This window comes from Mizuhopecten yessoensis, unplaced genomic scaffold (genome assembly GCF_002113885.1).
Source record: "Mizuhopecten yessoensis strain PY_sf001 unplaced genomic scaffold, ASM211388v2 scaffold10447, whole genome shotgun sequence".
In the NCBI taxonomy this organism is placed as follows: domain Eukaryota; kingdom Metazoa; phylum Mollusca; class Bivalvia; order Pectinida; family Pectinidae; genus Mizuhopecten; species Mizuhopecten yessoensis.
Genome location: NW_018408551.1, coordinates 858,391 through 872,949, shown reverse-complemented (window position 1 = coordinate 872,949; position 14,559 = coordinate 858,391). Strand labels below are relative to the sequence as shown.

The following is a 14,559-nucleotide window of genomic DNA, read 5'->3' as shown; positions in this document are numbered from 1 at the left end:
CCCCCCCCCCCCCCCTATTAACAAATACAGAGGGGGAAAGAATGAGTTAGCCAATAGTTTTCCCTCTATGAACAAATACAGGGAGGGGAAAGGGATGAGCTAGCCAATAGTTTCCTCCCTATGAACAAATAAAAAGGGGAAAATATTCAGCTAGCCAATAGTCTCCCATGTTTAAAGAACTTGAACTAACCCAGAAGGCATACAGATTTAGCTAAGGAATAGTTTTTCCATATAAGCTAATACAGATGGAGGAAAGGAATCAGCTAGCCTATAGTGTCCCCTAGATAATAGCTGATAGTTTCCCCCTTAAAACCTAATACCAACAGGGGAAGAGTCAGCCAGCCAATATTTCCCCCTCCTTTAAAAATCAATTCCGAAGGGGAAAGCATCTGTTTGCAAAAAATCTTCCTATCCCCCTTCCCCTCCTCCACCCACAAACAAATCAAAGGGGGAAAAGAAGTGGCTGTTACAAGGGCATGAAATTTTAAAAAACGCCGTTCAATCCCTATAGTAGTCTTGCGATATTCACGATAAGGTACAGATAAGCTACATATACTATGTATCAAAAGGCAACATTAGAGAAACAAGAGTACCACGGGGCGGAACAATATACGCCCGTTGAATGCCATATAGTGTTATATACTTACATTGAAATAAGATCTGCATCATTCTAAGAGTGCTACAAAAAATGTAGGAGAAAATCTCCGGACAAAAAAATCAAAAACTGAAATGAACAAAGGGCAATAACTTTTGCAAAAAAGGCGAATCAAAATTCTTTTAATCATGATTATAATGTATATCAAGTTTCAAGAGAGATCGGTCGAAAAATGTAGGAGGAGATTGGCGGACAAACAAAAGTTTACGCCGGACGGACGGACGGACAACGCCATACCATAATACTCCCGTCAAATTTGACGGGCGTATAAAAATGACATATATCCGTAATGTGTTGAGTTATCCGACAATATAAACAGACATTATATCCAAAAATATGGAACCTACATAAAACATTTGTAGGCATTGAATGTAGGAGGTACAACTAAAATAGCTTACGTGTTAACGCCAACAGTGCAGGTATTACAGTGTCACACAGGGTCGTAATCAATTAACGATAAGACGTTTCGAGTTTGGTTCTTTATTCCGTACTTGTAATAAAAACCTGTAAACAAACAAACACACTCTTACACCCTGAATAATGAAACAGACTATAACGCGGACACTATACATTATGTACATAGAAACCGAAAGTAGAACACGCACTCACCCACTCTGCTTACCAGACTATCTGGTCTTCCCTTCTATTACTCTCCGATTTCTGTAAGGATGTGTAAGAATCTCATCTAGATGTATACTAGCTCAGTATTGGTTATATCATTGTACGAGACGGGCGGAGCTACTTCTCGAGCGCGTAGCGCGAGAGATGTAAGCTCCGCCCCTCGAGTACGATAACTGACAGATTGCGAGGCCTATGATGTAACCGACTTGTCGCATAAAGTGTCAAGTAACAATTTTAAGAGATCATTTGGTCATTATAAAAAAAAGTTTGCAACATGTCGGACTTCGTCTCAAACTCAAGGCCAAGTTTGGCAGACGTCGACTTTGACGACCTGGACGATATCCATTTGTCTCAGTCGATGACTCGCATTGAAAGTGATCCAGAAAACCGCACGGAAACTGTGTTAAAAGACTTAACTCCTGCTGATTTCGGAATATTTGACAATTATTTACTTTCGGCGATCAACGATGAGCCAGAGAAATAGGAAATGCCCGTTAAAAGCCGCTTCCCGGATCCCGTTGGAAGTAAGGAGATACAAAAATTATACCAGTTTATGCTAAGACTTTAACTTACAAAATGGAAAAAAGATCGAGCGTGAAACCTGTCCGTAAAGGCGAAATTTGTTGAATTGTTTGCAACAATGTTGCTTAATAAAATGAGTTTGAACTTCCTGTATTTGTATTTTTAGTTATTTCCCACGGTGTCGATATCCTATTAACATTCACTAATTGGCCACTGTAAAATTTCATAGGCTGACCAATGAGAATGGAGAATTCTATTGTATTCAGTATAGGGGAGGAGCCTCACTAATACCATATGATATTAGTAAAACTGTGTAAAATAAGTTGGTTATACCATAGCTAGATCAAAGAGAAAGTGACACGTCTTTGCGACAAATAGGGGATGTGTCGCCCTCGCGAGCCAGACACATACTGACTCACATATCGGGTTGACCACAGAGCGACGACTGTAGAACTGACTGTTGGGACTGTTATTCCGAGGACGTATGAAGGAAAACTAAGATGTTACAGTGAGGCTAATTATGAACTTTTTAATAATAGACTAGACGATACTGACTGGTTAGATTTGTTTTCGACTGCGCACTCTCCGGACGACAGTGAACATTTTACAGACAAATATCTAGAAATAGATGGGGAGTGCATACCTACAAACATTGTAACGATTCGATCTAATGACAATCCTTGGTTCAATTCTGACTTACGACGATAAATTAGGAAAATAGACCGACTTTTTTTTTTTTTTTTTTTTTTTTTTTTTTTTTTAATCTAACCGTTCTATAGTTAGCCTATCTAATTTTAGAAAACAACGTAATCATGTTAACAATCTCAAAAAACGCACTAAAGAAATTATCTTTGGGGACATACATGGCATTTTAGATCGTTATTCTGGTTCGAACCCTAGAATGTTTTGGAAAATTGTCCGCAGACTTTTAAAGACTTCTGACACCTCCAATACTATACCACCCCTTATTGATGATGCAGCATGACAAAAGTTTCAAATTATTACTTGATCGGAAATCGGAAATCCAATATATTGCAAGCCAGACTGAGAAATAGATCTTGTACTTTAAATGATGATCTATTCCAATCTAATTTAATTGTCTACCGTCACTGTCAGTGCGGTCATCCCATTGAAGATTCATACCACTTCTTCTTTGTTTGTTATAATTATGCAGACTAAATAATTGTACCGTGAATTGAATGGATTCATCCCGCTAGACCTGCAGTTACTATTACATTGTAGTAATAATTTATCTTTAGTAGACAACATTAAAATATGTCAAAGCACCCAGCAATATATTTCAGACTCTAATAGATTTTGATATCTCTTTATTATTTAAATAGATAAACGAATAGTAATAATAAAAATCAGATTGTATTTTTGTATTAAATGTTCTGGTATTCAATATTGTTCGATGCTGACGGCAGAAGAGAAACGGATATTCAAGAACGAATGGAACGACAAGGAGGAAGCAAATCAAGGCACGGGATTTGATTGGACAATAGTTCAAGATGAAAGTTTTTGAAAAGTGTATAGTGTAAACTTCTGCCGTCGGTGTCGAAAAATATTGTCCACATTTAATTTATTTTTATGCTTAATCAAAGGGCTTTATATAAGTTAGAAAACTTGTGCCCAATCCCAATGTATATTTTGATGCAAATAAAATATGTTTAACTCAATATCGGGTTGGTCAGCTTAACAGGAAGTTAGTAAGGAAGAACAGGCGGGAAAATGAAGCGTGCAATATCTGTTTCCAGTCAATCAAACTATTTATGTAATTTGTTGCATTGCGTACTGTCCGAAGTCCAGGTCAGTGCTAGACATTTACATAACATAACAACACAGGACAATGTCAAGGGAGGCTACGTGCATGTACGTGTATATATATTATATGTACAAAGTGCACTGGGTTACAATAGTAACGTGACAATTCATAATAAAAGATTCGTGAGCCGTGAGCAGCCGATGTAGGCCAATTAGAGAGACCTCCACATTGGTTTATACCTCGTGCTCGTACACTATCATGCGAATTACACCTTATTCTGATGGAGATATATTAGTGGAGCAATGTGAAATAGAGTGTTTGATTCCGAGAAGACTCTGTATGAAACTACCTGATATCATCGAAGTATTTATAAAATCATGTGAACTTAGTGCACCTTGTTTGAGTTTTCCCTGCCGTAGTCGACTATCCACCCTGATTCAATGAAGAACGTGACCCAACGTTATATTTAGCAATCAGGTATTTCCTCTAATAAGCTTAAACAAATAACATTTGTAAAGACGAAACAATGCGTGTATCTATGATTAGATGATTATTAGGTAGACTATTTAAATAAACGTGACTCTACGTTATATTTAGCGATCAATTATTTCCGATAGTAAGCTTAACAGAAGACGCATTGCATGGATCTATTTTAATAAATATATGAGGTAGGATATTGAAATAAATATACCTCTGATTCAAGGAACTAAACACATGACTCAATGTTATATTTAGCAATCATGTAATTCCATTGTGATGAGCTTATCAGACGAAACATTGCATGGGTCTATTTTTGTTACAACCAACGGCATTATGCCAGGCCACTCATATATCTAACACACAGGATGCATTTACATATGAATACATGTACTAGCACCACTTTACCCTAACGATTATTATAAAACAGTGTATGTAAAGAACCACCAGCCATTTCTGTGAGCGCATACAACGTTCAATTAACATGAACACAAATCAGCATATTTACAAAAAATAAGTTTTTACTAAATTTGTCTCCATATTTTGAATAATCCTGTTGTTTTACAACATTTAATTAAATAAATATATGAATCTGTTTGTGTACATACAAACACTCATAAATCATGATATAGGAACGGTATTAACATAACCCGTGTTGTACCTAATTGTATCTTTCATCATAGGATCAATTAAAAAAATACTTGTTCATTTTTCATAAATAATTTTCACGAACGGGTGTAACTGTACCTTGAAAGGAAAATTTTGGCTAATGTTGGGGGATAAACTATCCATATCAGTAGAAAATTATACATTGTTAACATATTTTTGCGTCAAAGGAAATCCTGAGTAATTTTCTTCTAAATAAATAGACTTCTGAAAATGATATCTAAATTTAGCGCACAACGGCACGGAAATTAAGTTAAAATTAAATAAGAATTAAGCAAATTAAGAAATTTTGCTTTTGCTGCTCTACATGTAGTTATAAAGACAGGTAAAGTTTATCAATCTATTTTACGAATTTTTAACCGGCCCATAGAAGTAGATATTACACATGTATATATATCCAATACAACAAAAGTCGTTTGTAATTTTTTCCTTGTAGTGTTCGATCTGTTTCTTGGTAATCGTAATACGGAAGTAATATCCCGAAACCGCGATACTTGATATCAGGAAGTAACATGAGTCATTTAAACGGCAACGAAAATGTGTAATGCACCGAGTGTGTTTTACGGAAAACATTGTTGAAGATAAAAAAAAATGATCAAAACAAAATACATGCGAAAGCCCATTGGTGCCATAAGCAGTGCACTTTTGCTAGTCCCAAGCCTTCTGAACTCGTATATACGGTCCACAAGGCATGTGAAGCCCGTGCCTAGTGAGACGTCGTCGAAAAGAAGTGAGAAAAAAAAGATATATCTACATATAGATCCATGATGTTTCAACTGGGTGCAGCAGATCGGTTTTTGTTCTTTATTGTCCGCTAACCAAAGGACACAGATTTTTTTTTTATTCTGTATGGGTTCCCACATTAGTCGACCATTGTGATACATGTTTCATGCTATGGGATACAACATTCTTTCTCCGAATATGGAGGGAACGTGAATGTGATAAATACGATGGCCGATAGCAGCCGACACAAAACAACTACAATATAAGACATTTATGTACATGTACACTTTTTAAAAACTGTACATGTACACAATACAACTACAATATAAGACATTTATGTACATGTACACTTTTTAAAAACTGTACATGTACACAATACAACTACAAGTGCTATTAACATTCCTTAACGGTTCGGATCAACTTGATATTTCACACGTGTCTGATACGGCGGCTAATAAACGACAAGGACATTACTAGATTCCCCAGAAGTCAAACAGTACTAGACGGTCACAAATCAGAGGTATACCAAATATCATATAATTTGTATGTGAATTTTGGAGTAATGGTTGGAGACAAAACAAAAACATGTAGTTACTTAATTTGTATATAGAATTATAATTTTAACTCAATAACCCCAAATACGTAATTTAAAGTGTTCCATGTGACATATTCACAAGTTTGGAGGCTATTGCCTTGGTATAAAACACTAGTTATTTCTCTCAGAACAATCTACATACAACTTTTGTTACAGTAAGTATTATATTATATTTGACTTTAGCAATCAACTATTCACACTGAACAAGGCAACGTTCTACTTTATGACTCCAATCCATACATTAGGTAAAGCCCACATAGATATGCGTATAACGATGGTTTATGTCTGTTACATTTCTTTCAAATTAAAAATAGGAAATAAGACCAATCAACATACAAAGAAAATATTAAGAAAATTAAACACTTGATAATTACTCATGTCAAACTTTTCTAGTATATCCATTTTCAGGTGATGATATTAAGTCGCCTTCAAGCATCAACTAGTGAAATATTTTGTACAGTCTATGTAGCAACACTGTGTGGTGACCTCTATCGCCTCTTCGCTGATTTATGAACATATTCCCTTTCCTTGTCGTTTGGTCTTTAAATTCACCGCCGCATCAGGCACGTGTGAAATATCAAGTTGACCCGAACCGTTAAGGAATGTTAATAGCACTTGTAGTTGTATTGTGTACATGTACAGTTTTTAAAAAGTGTACATGTACATAAATGTCCAATATTGTAGTTGTATTGTGTACATGTATAGTTTTTAAAAAGTGTACATGTACACAAATGTCCAATATTGTAGTTGTATTGTGTACATGTACAGTTTTTAAAAAATGTACATGTACACAAATGTCTTATATTGTAGTTGTTTTGTGTCGGCTGCTATCGGCCATCGTAGATAAAGGCTTAAGCTGACTTCATATACTATTTGGCAGCAAACATAACAGTTTACTGTTTTTTTGACAATTACTTAGTAATATTATTGCTATAGCGTATTAAACAAACTTCAGGATAAACCAGTCTGGTGAAATTTATTCAACGATCAATTATATATATATGATGGGTTACAATATTTTAGCCCTTTGTTGTGGTACATCAAGGTTGTGTTAAGCGTGCTTCAGTTGATTTCATAGCCGACTATTTCAACCGCGAACTTGACCGTTGTAGTATTTTGTAACTGGTTTGTAGCTCTGTTTAGGCGTTTTAATTAAACAGCAAATCTCTCCGAAAATTACAACAAAAAGTTTATACTGTTGCAATAACTTTTTGTCAATAAAATATGAAACGATAAATCCATACCTTAAATACCTTCAATGTTTTGATGATCCGACATTTAATCTTTTATCTTCATATTGGAACAAATGACTATGGAAGTACATAATCATGTTAATCGTCACACTCCAGCGCACAGACCTGTCGTTATTGTTGTTGGTACAATCATGTACAGGTACACGTATACAGGTATTAGTTACTAATTTTAAAAGCAGGTCAGATATGTCATAGATTAGTTGTATCTATTCACGGGTCCTGGTGTCGTACTTTCGGTTTAGGTTCTATATCTCCTACAGTATGATTGCATGAGGAAAATATATTTCACATGACACTCACAACGACGTGTGTCTAATAATATACCTTTTGTAAATATAGAATCTACGCAAGCATGGTCTTTATCATTGGTAGGTGGATTTGGTGTAAAAGTACTGCTGAATATATTTAATTAAACTGTGCAGGTAGCTACTGGTTACGAATTTTCTTCAGCGTCATCCTCATCTAAACTTTGTGCTTTACGTCCTACTAACAACTATGGAGAGCTAGTTATCGTAGACGTCGAACGCCTTAATCACTAGGCCACCTCAACCAAAATAATTGGCAAGTTTCAAATAATTATAATGGTATCTAATGGTATCATTCTTAGTACTTTTGGATCAAAGATGATTAAAATAAAAAGGGCTGATTAACACGCTGTTGTTTTTTCCACCCCAAAAAGCTATTGAGAATTCAGCTAACTTTGTATTTGGTATAATTCATCTTATGATCCGTCTTCCGGTTTAGTTTCCTTTATATAACAAGTGAATCCTATGTCGACGAACAAACGGATCACTAACAATTTCTGCCAACGTGTAAAAATCAAAAGTAGTCATCTTGTGACGTCATATTAAAAAGCCAATCAGCGTTAGGTCACAAAATTTAGAGAAAATGGCTGCCTCCGTTGAGATATCCGATCGTCACTCTGACCAGCTTGAAAACTGAACTCGAGTGTCCGACATGATCATATAATGAACTACCATACAAGTAAGTGAATAACCTATAAAAGAAACACTGTAATGCTCTGTGTTTGGCACTATTTACTAGGGATTTAGTGTGTCATCGCGGACAGCAGTGTCCGACCAACTGTAATTCGACCAAATGTAATTCGACCATTTTTCGATTATCATGAAGCTTACCGAAAATGATACTACACGATATATTGTAAATCATACGTCAAATTAAACATAATATATTCATGACAATCTAAACTGATCCCGGTGTGTCAACGGCTAAACGTAACCATATTCTTGGTCATGTGCCGTCAAACCGTCACTTTTTCTGTAAAATGTATTACAATGCTTCGACCTGTTTGCCCTCTAAAACCAAAACCTGGTTCATATTCTTTGTAATTCATTATGAATCCAAAATGCGTTAACAACGTGACTTTGTGTATGTGGCGTGAGTAGAAACCAAGAATCTCGAGTCACTTAGAATGTTTATACACGACTTGTTTAACTTCATAACAGCATTCTAAACTTACGCATGTTGTCTCTAGGAACGATATAAAAACAGTTTCAATTATCGCATTCGGTATCAGAATGCAACTTATATTATTTACGGGTCATCTCTCTTTGAACGGTAACCAATGTTAATGAAACCTATGCGACTGCTATATATCCTTTGAGGATATTTTACGTTTTTTGCTAGTTAATACTGTCATAACCAACAGTGCTATAAGTCTGCTTGATATTTGACACACAAAAAAAAACCGACAAAAAAGAACCCAACCCCCGATTTTGCTCGTGGTACCCACTCACTCGTCTGTTCTGACACACAGTAATTCTAATCTCATCTAAAAGGTGTTTGTCTGTGATTGTAGGACTACAGTATTTCGTCAATGTCTATTGGCACAAGGTCATCTAAGAGATCCTGTAGGCAATCATTTCCATCTATAATAGGATCTACTTTCAAAAAGAATTTTAAGATGCTCAGTCTGTTCTGCTGAGACTTTTTGTGGACCGGCGTCAGGCCTTGGACAATAACCAGTTTAAAAAGTGCCATACTCATGGATGTGTCCGAGGCGATTGACTGGCTTCTTCGTGGTCTGTTGCTGAAAAGCCGAGAACCTATGGACTAGATGAGCCTGCATTCTGACTGATCAGCAGCTACCTCAGTTACAGCCAGCAGTGGATCAGCTGATGCCACAAAGGTCAATTGTTGGACCGCTACTTTGTAATGTATTTTTAAAAGACATCTTCCAATTTGTTAAAAACAGTAGCCTCTGTAATTATGCAGATGATAATTCTTTGTCGCATATAAGCAGAAAAGAAATTTCCAATGATGAAATCCAAATTTCAATAAACTGGTTCACAGAAAATGATAGGAGGCTAATCCTGAGAAGTTTCAGGCTATATGCATTAAGGAGAAAAAGTAGTGAACTTATTACATCTTTTAACATTGGTTATGAAAAAAATAAATGTAAAAATTGTGTTAACCTCTTGGGTGTAGATCTAGACAATAGCCTTAAGTTTGAAAACAACATTGCAATTCTATGCAGGAAAGCCTCAAAACCATTTTGTGTATTAAAAATATTTGGAACGTATCTAACAAAAAAGGGCAAATCACTTAAACTTATATACAATTGTTAATTCATCACAGTTAATTAATACGACCTAATTCATATCACAGACTGCTGGGTAGGAATACATGTATTGTATGTACATACCTCGTATTATGTGAAATTGTATAGATCCCAAGTGTTTCAATGAGGGCAGATGACCTTCAAATGTTCCTAAACAGAAGACACAGACAAAAACCCGAATTCCGCACGAGTTTTCATATAACTTCCATGCACTAAAGGAATTTCAAATGAAACAGTTGTTACTCTTCTCAGTTTATTTATATCACCGACCGCTCGATAGGTCTAGTAGTATCGTATGTATGTACTCAACTGTGTGTATCTACCGTATACCTCTACAATCTACCTGTAACAAAAACATTTTTATTTCCCTATATTTTGTCGTACCTTGACACATTTTAAATTAATAGGCATTAATACAGCACCTTGACCAATTACAAGTTAGTGCATAAACAGACATACAGACAGACACGGTAAGCTTATCAGTACAGAAAAAACACTAGCTATACCATTGTGTTATTATACCAGCACAAACAGACATGTTTCTACATAATTTTTGATATTTTAGTTTATTTACATATCGTTTTTGTTTTTGAAACAGACAACCTTTTCATTTAATCAGGAAATTCTGGGTTCTGTATCATCGTTTTTTCACCTAACTACTTAATAACCACTCAAGCGAAACGACTTAAAAATGGAATACCACATGGAAAACCATCAGAGCAGTATTCAAGGTAAGTATTCCAACACTGGTTTAGCTGACAACATTTCCCATGTAAAGTTTTTTACCTTAATTATTGTCCTCTTCTGTTGAGTAATTATAATAATTATTATGAACTACGTGCAGGAAAAGTAAATACAAGAAGCATGTCGGATCTGGTAACATGTTCATGTGAGAGCCCTCTCGCTGCAATATACAAATATTTGAACTCATTCTTAACGTTTCAATCTTCAAAGCGCATATTCCAGTTGTAAAGTATTCCAGTAAAATTGCAAGAGATTTTATAATGAGAACGGGTTGAGGGTCAGATAATTTATTTTTCTCTCCTATTGTTCGTGCATGTTATCAGTTAGGACATAGGCACAATAAACGGGTATATATAATATGATATTGGCATATTTTTCATTTGATTTATTTAATATTGGTATACTTTAAAGAATATGATATTCGCGAACACTTTTTGTTATTTTGCTCTTCAAATTACAAGTGTTATATAGATGGATAGTGCTGGAAACAATGTTTTCAAATAATAAAATTTGTTTTCTTTTAAGGCCCTGTTAAGTTTGCTTCGTGGTGGATGATTGGGATAATGTACATATCCTTACTACAAAAGCTTACCGTCATCGCGTAGTATTTCCTTGCGGCCTGTACTTCGCCTATATAACAGTATGTTTTTTAATGTTTTATTGAAACGTGAACACAATTTACACCCAAACAATTGCACGTTTAAATGAGGAGTAAAATAATGGAAAGTAAAAGCTCTATTACGTTTATTACACATGTGTTAGATTGCATGTGTATGTGATGTGATTTGTATCACTTATGATGCCTTGTTGCAATAGTTCTCAGTGAATCTCATGTTCGCAAATTGGTATTACCTAGAGACAAGGTATTCAATGACAGATATATGGCGGACACTTCCGCATAACGAATAGGAAAATACTGTGTCATTTGGGAAAGTGTCGACGTATTTCAGGAAATGGGTAGGGAGGAAGTGTTTTTAGACGCCAGCTTTAATTATAAAGATTATTGGTAATTTTTGGAAATAAAGATATTAGTTTTGGATATTTATGCTGTAAAATATTCCATTTTTTCGATTTCAATCAATTTTATTACAGTTGTGGGATCGCACAACGTTACACGATGTGCGGTGTGCGCACGAAGTGTGCACGGTGTGTGAACGGTGTGTTCACGATGGGCAAACGATAAAAAGCCGGACGATCATTGCTTGCGCACATTTGTGCGCACAATGGACGAACGTTGTGCGATAACAATCGTGGTTTGTGTAAATTGAGGAATGCCTTAACAATTTATACGGTTTTGTGTTTAAACATATAAACTTGATTTTTACGTATGTTTTTATATTCTAGCTACATCTATAAACTTATTTTTCTGTCTATACATTTTTATATTTAGAAATTGTGTTTTCGGTGTTTTTAAACAAACTTAATCGACACATGTAAAATTACAACACAATCCCGTATACAGGTAAACATAACCACTTTGTACATGTACCTGGACCGTAGTTTTCCCCTCGCCTGGGGCACTTACGTAATTCGTCGGGTAAGGCCGGGGGTGTGAAATCCAGGTGAATGGGAGCTATAGGCAAACGAATGCAAATAACAAATACTATTCATTACGGTCATACGGTATCGCATATCAGCTTTCTGTGTCAGCATTGTGAAATTGTATCATCTTGATTATTGTGATGAGAAATTACAGATATATTCAAAGTGTACATTATCGCATACGAGCCTTCGGTATTTTTGTCATTCCGTAATTTTGATCTACAAATTATACCAAATCGCACAGATGTGCGGAGAGAAGCGCACAACGGGGCGAACGATTGTTAAATCGCACAGTTGTGCGCACCATGTGTGGACGATGTGCGGACGGTGTGTGAACGATGTATGAACGGTGAATGCACGCTATTTTTGGTGCGTTGTGCGGTCATACAACTGTATATATTATTTAAAAACTTAATTTCTGTTTTGGTTTGTGGTGTTATTTTTATTTTATTTTATTTATTAATTTATAAATTCCTTTTTTTTTGAGTAACGGATTGTACCTTTTTGTTTTACGTCGGCTAATACGTCGATGTTATGTCATTATAGCTGTCACCGTTGGCACACAGTCGGGGTACCAATACGTAAGCTCCCAAAATAATCTGCCGGTATGATTTTTTTTCCTTTGCAACTTTGCAGGTATCGTCGTTCATATCAATATGACAATTAGAAAGATCCTGTTCAATACCAAGAAGAAAATCGAAAGAGAGGCCGATATAAAACTTAATGTACGCGTGTAAATTTGTCTATATCTACATGTTAACGTTCGACACTTTACAGTTTCAGTCAAACCGTGTCTACAAAGGCAACATCAATCATTAATCTGACATAAAGATGTCAACGACTCCCCGCTACCCTTACTACTCTGAACTGAGTAGGAGGGAACATACATTCAGTTATTTCCCCAAAACCCGGATAAGGCTTTGGGATATCCTCGCTGAGGCAGGGTTTTTTTATACAGGTAAGTAAGCATATTTAATTATTCGATTGATGCCCAACGTAGGTCTGTATGACATCTGCCGGTTCGGCTATTAGCATCTAGCCGTAGCGTGTACGCATCGGATTACAGGACAACTATTATTCTTAATATATACTTATATTTATTAGATTAATTTTACACATTGGAAAACATTTTTGCTATATTTGATCACTAAGTTTATAAACATCACCTGTAAGTATAAAATAAAGTTTTTATTAAAAAGATTTAAACTAGTTAATCGCATGTTTTTGCATTTAAGGGGATAAAGATAGTGTGAAGTGCTTCTTCTGTAATGGTGCACTTTGTAATTGGGAGTATAATGACGATCCCTGGGTCGAACATGCACGCTGGTATTCTGACTGTCCTTTTGTGAAATCAGAGAAGGGTCAAATATTCATCAACAAAATACTTAAAAGATACCCACCAGAGGTAAGATTTTCAAATAACTGGTCTCCAGAGTGATTATGCGATTATGTTAACATTATTTCAGAAAGAAATTCTGTTGCAGTAAATATTTCAGATCTATTTTCTCTTAGCAGCACGTCGTATTAAGTCGATGATTTGTTTGGTTTTACTGATATTAAAATTTCATTAACAGCTATATTTATTGAGGGACGTTTGGTTTGGTTTCATTTTGTTTAACGTCCTATTAATAGCTATGGTCATTTAAGGACGTGCCGCCATGTGTGAAGTTTACGCGTGCTTGCATGTGTGTATGCAGGAGACAGGGTTAGTTGGTGTGCTTACCTTGATGTGTGTAATGTATGTGTGTATGTGGGTATTGTATGCAAAAGTCTGTATCTTGGTTCAATTGCCTCTTTCGATCTTTTGTCGACATTTAAAGTGCTACCTGACTGAAATACCATGTCGAAGGCACCCAGAACAGCATTCCAACATGTCACATAATACTGACAATGGGTTAGCCAATTGTATGTCCGAGCCTGGTACAGACTCCATCGCTTTTCTAACCTAGGCACACGTACAACACTAAGACCAAAAGTGAGGTATGAAAAAAGTAAGACACTTAAAGAATTTATGTAGTGATGACACTATATAACAGTTTCATATTTGACATAGAGTGCAGAAGACGTTTTACTTTGGTCGATGTTTTCGCGATGTAAAAGTCACAAAAGCAAATTTACAGTTCTGCTGGAGGATCCAACAGTAGCTGTCTTTTACGACTGGTTCGCCCGTTGTCAGTATAATGTGACCGGGTGGGGCGTCCTGCTGGGTGTCTTCGGCAGTATGTTTCAGTGGGGTAGCACTATAAAGTCGGCATCAGTTCCGCGCTATCACAAGGAGACAAACACGAACATATCGCAGCCTCCCAAAATACACACACATACACTACACGCATGCATCTTGCACACAGGGGAGGCCGTCCTTAAATGACCTTAGCTGTTAATAGGACGTTAAACAAAATCAAACAAACAAACAAA

General features: G+C 35.9%; 1 protein-coding gene and 2 long non-coding RNA genes across 4 annotated transcripts in view; 2 read left to right on the top strand and 1 right to left on the bottom strand.

The window, feature by feature from the left end:
• LOC110460630 overlaps window positions 1-1,369 on the bottom strand; it is a 6,502-nt gene extending 5,133 nt beyond the window's left edge. Inside the window, exons 1-2 of one of the 2 annotated variants that reach the window (XR_002464037.1) lie at window positions 1,265-1,369; window positions 1,054-1,159 (exon numbers count right to left, since the gene is read on the bottom strand). This is a non-coding gene — a long non-coding RNA (uncharacterized LOC110460630). The remainder of the gene's footprint in view (window positions 1-1,053; window positions 1,160-1,264) is intronic. The other variant, XR_002464038.1, reaches the window with a different exon arrangement.
• Window positions 1,370-11,160: 9,791 nt separating this feature from the next.
• LOC110460639 lies at window positions 11,161-13,499 on the top strand. The gene is made up of 3 exons (XR_002464040.1): window positions 11,161-11,242; window positions 12,922-13,102; window positions 13,380-13,499. It is a non-coding gene; the product is annotated as an uncharacterized LOC110460639 (long non-coding RNA).
• A 627-nt stretch (window positions 13,500-14,126) lies between these two features.
• Window positions 14,127-14,559, top strand: part of LOC110460660 (polycystic kidney disease protein 1-like 3) — a 3,362-nt gene continuing 2,929 nt past the window's right edge. The window contains exon 1 of the mRNA XM_021513699.1: window positions 14,127-14,135. Within this exon, the coding sequence (XP_021369374.1) occupies window positions 14,127-14,135 (9 nt within the window). The remainder of the gene's footprint in view (window positions 14,136-14,559) is intronic.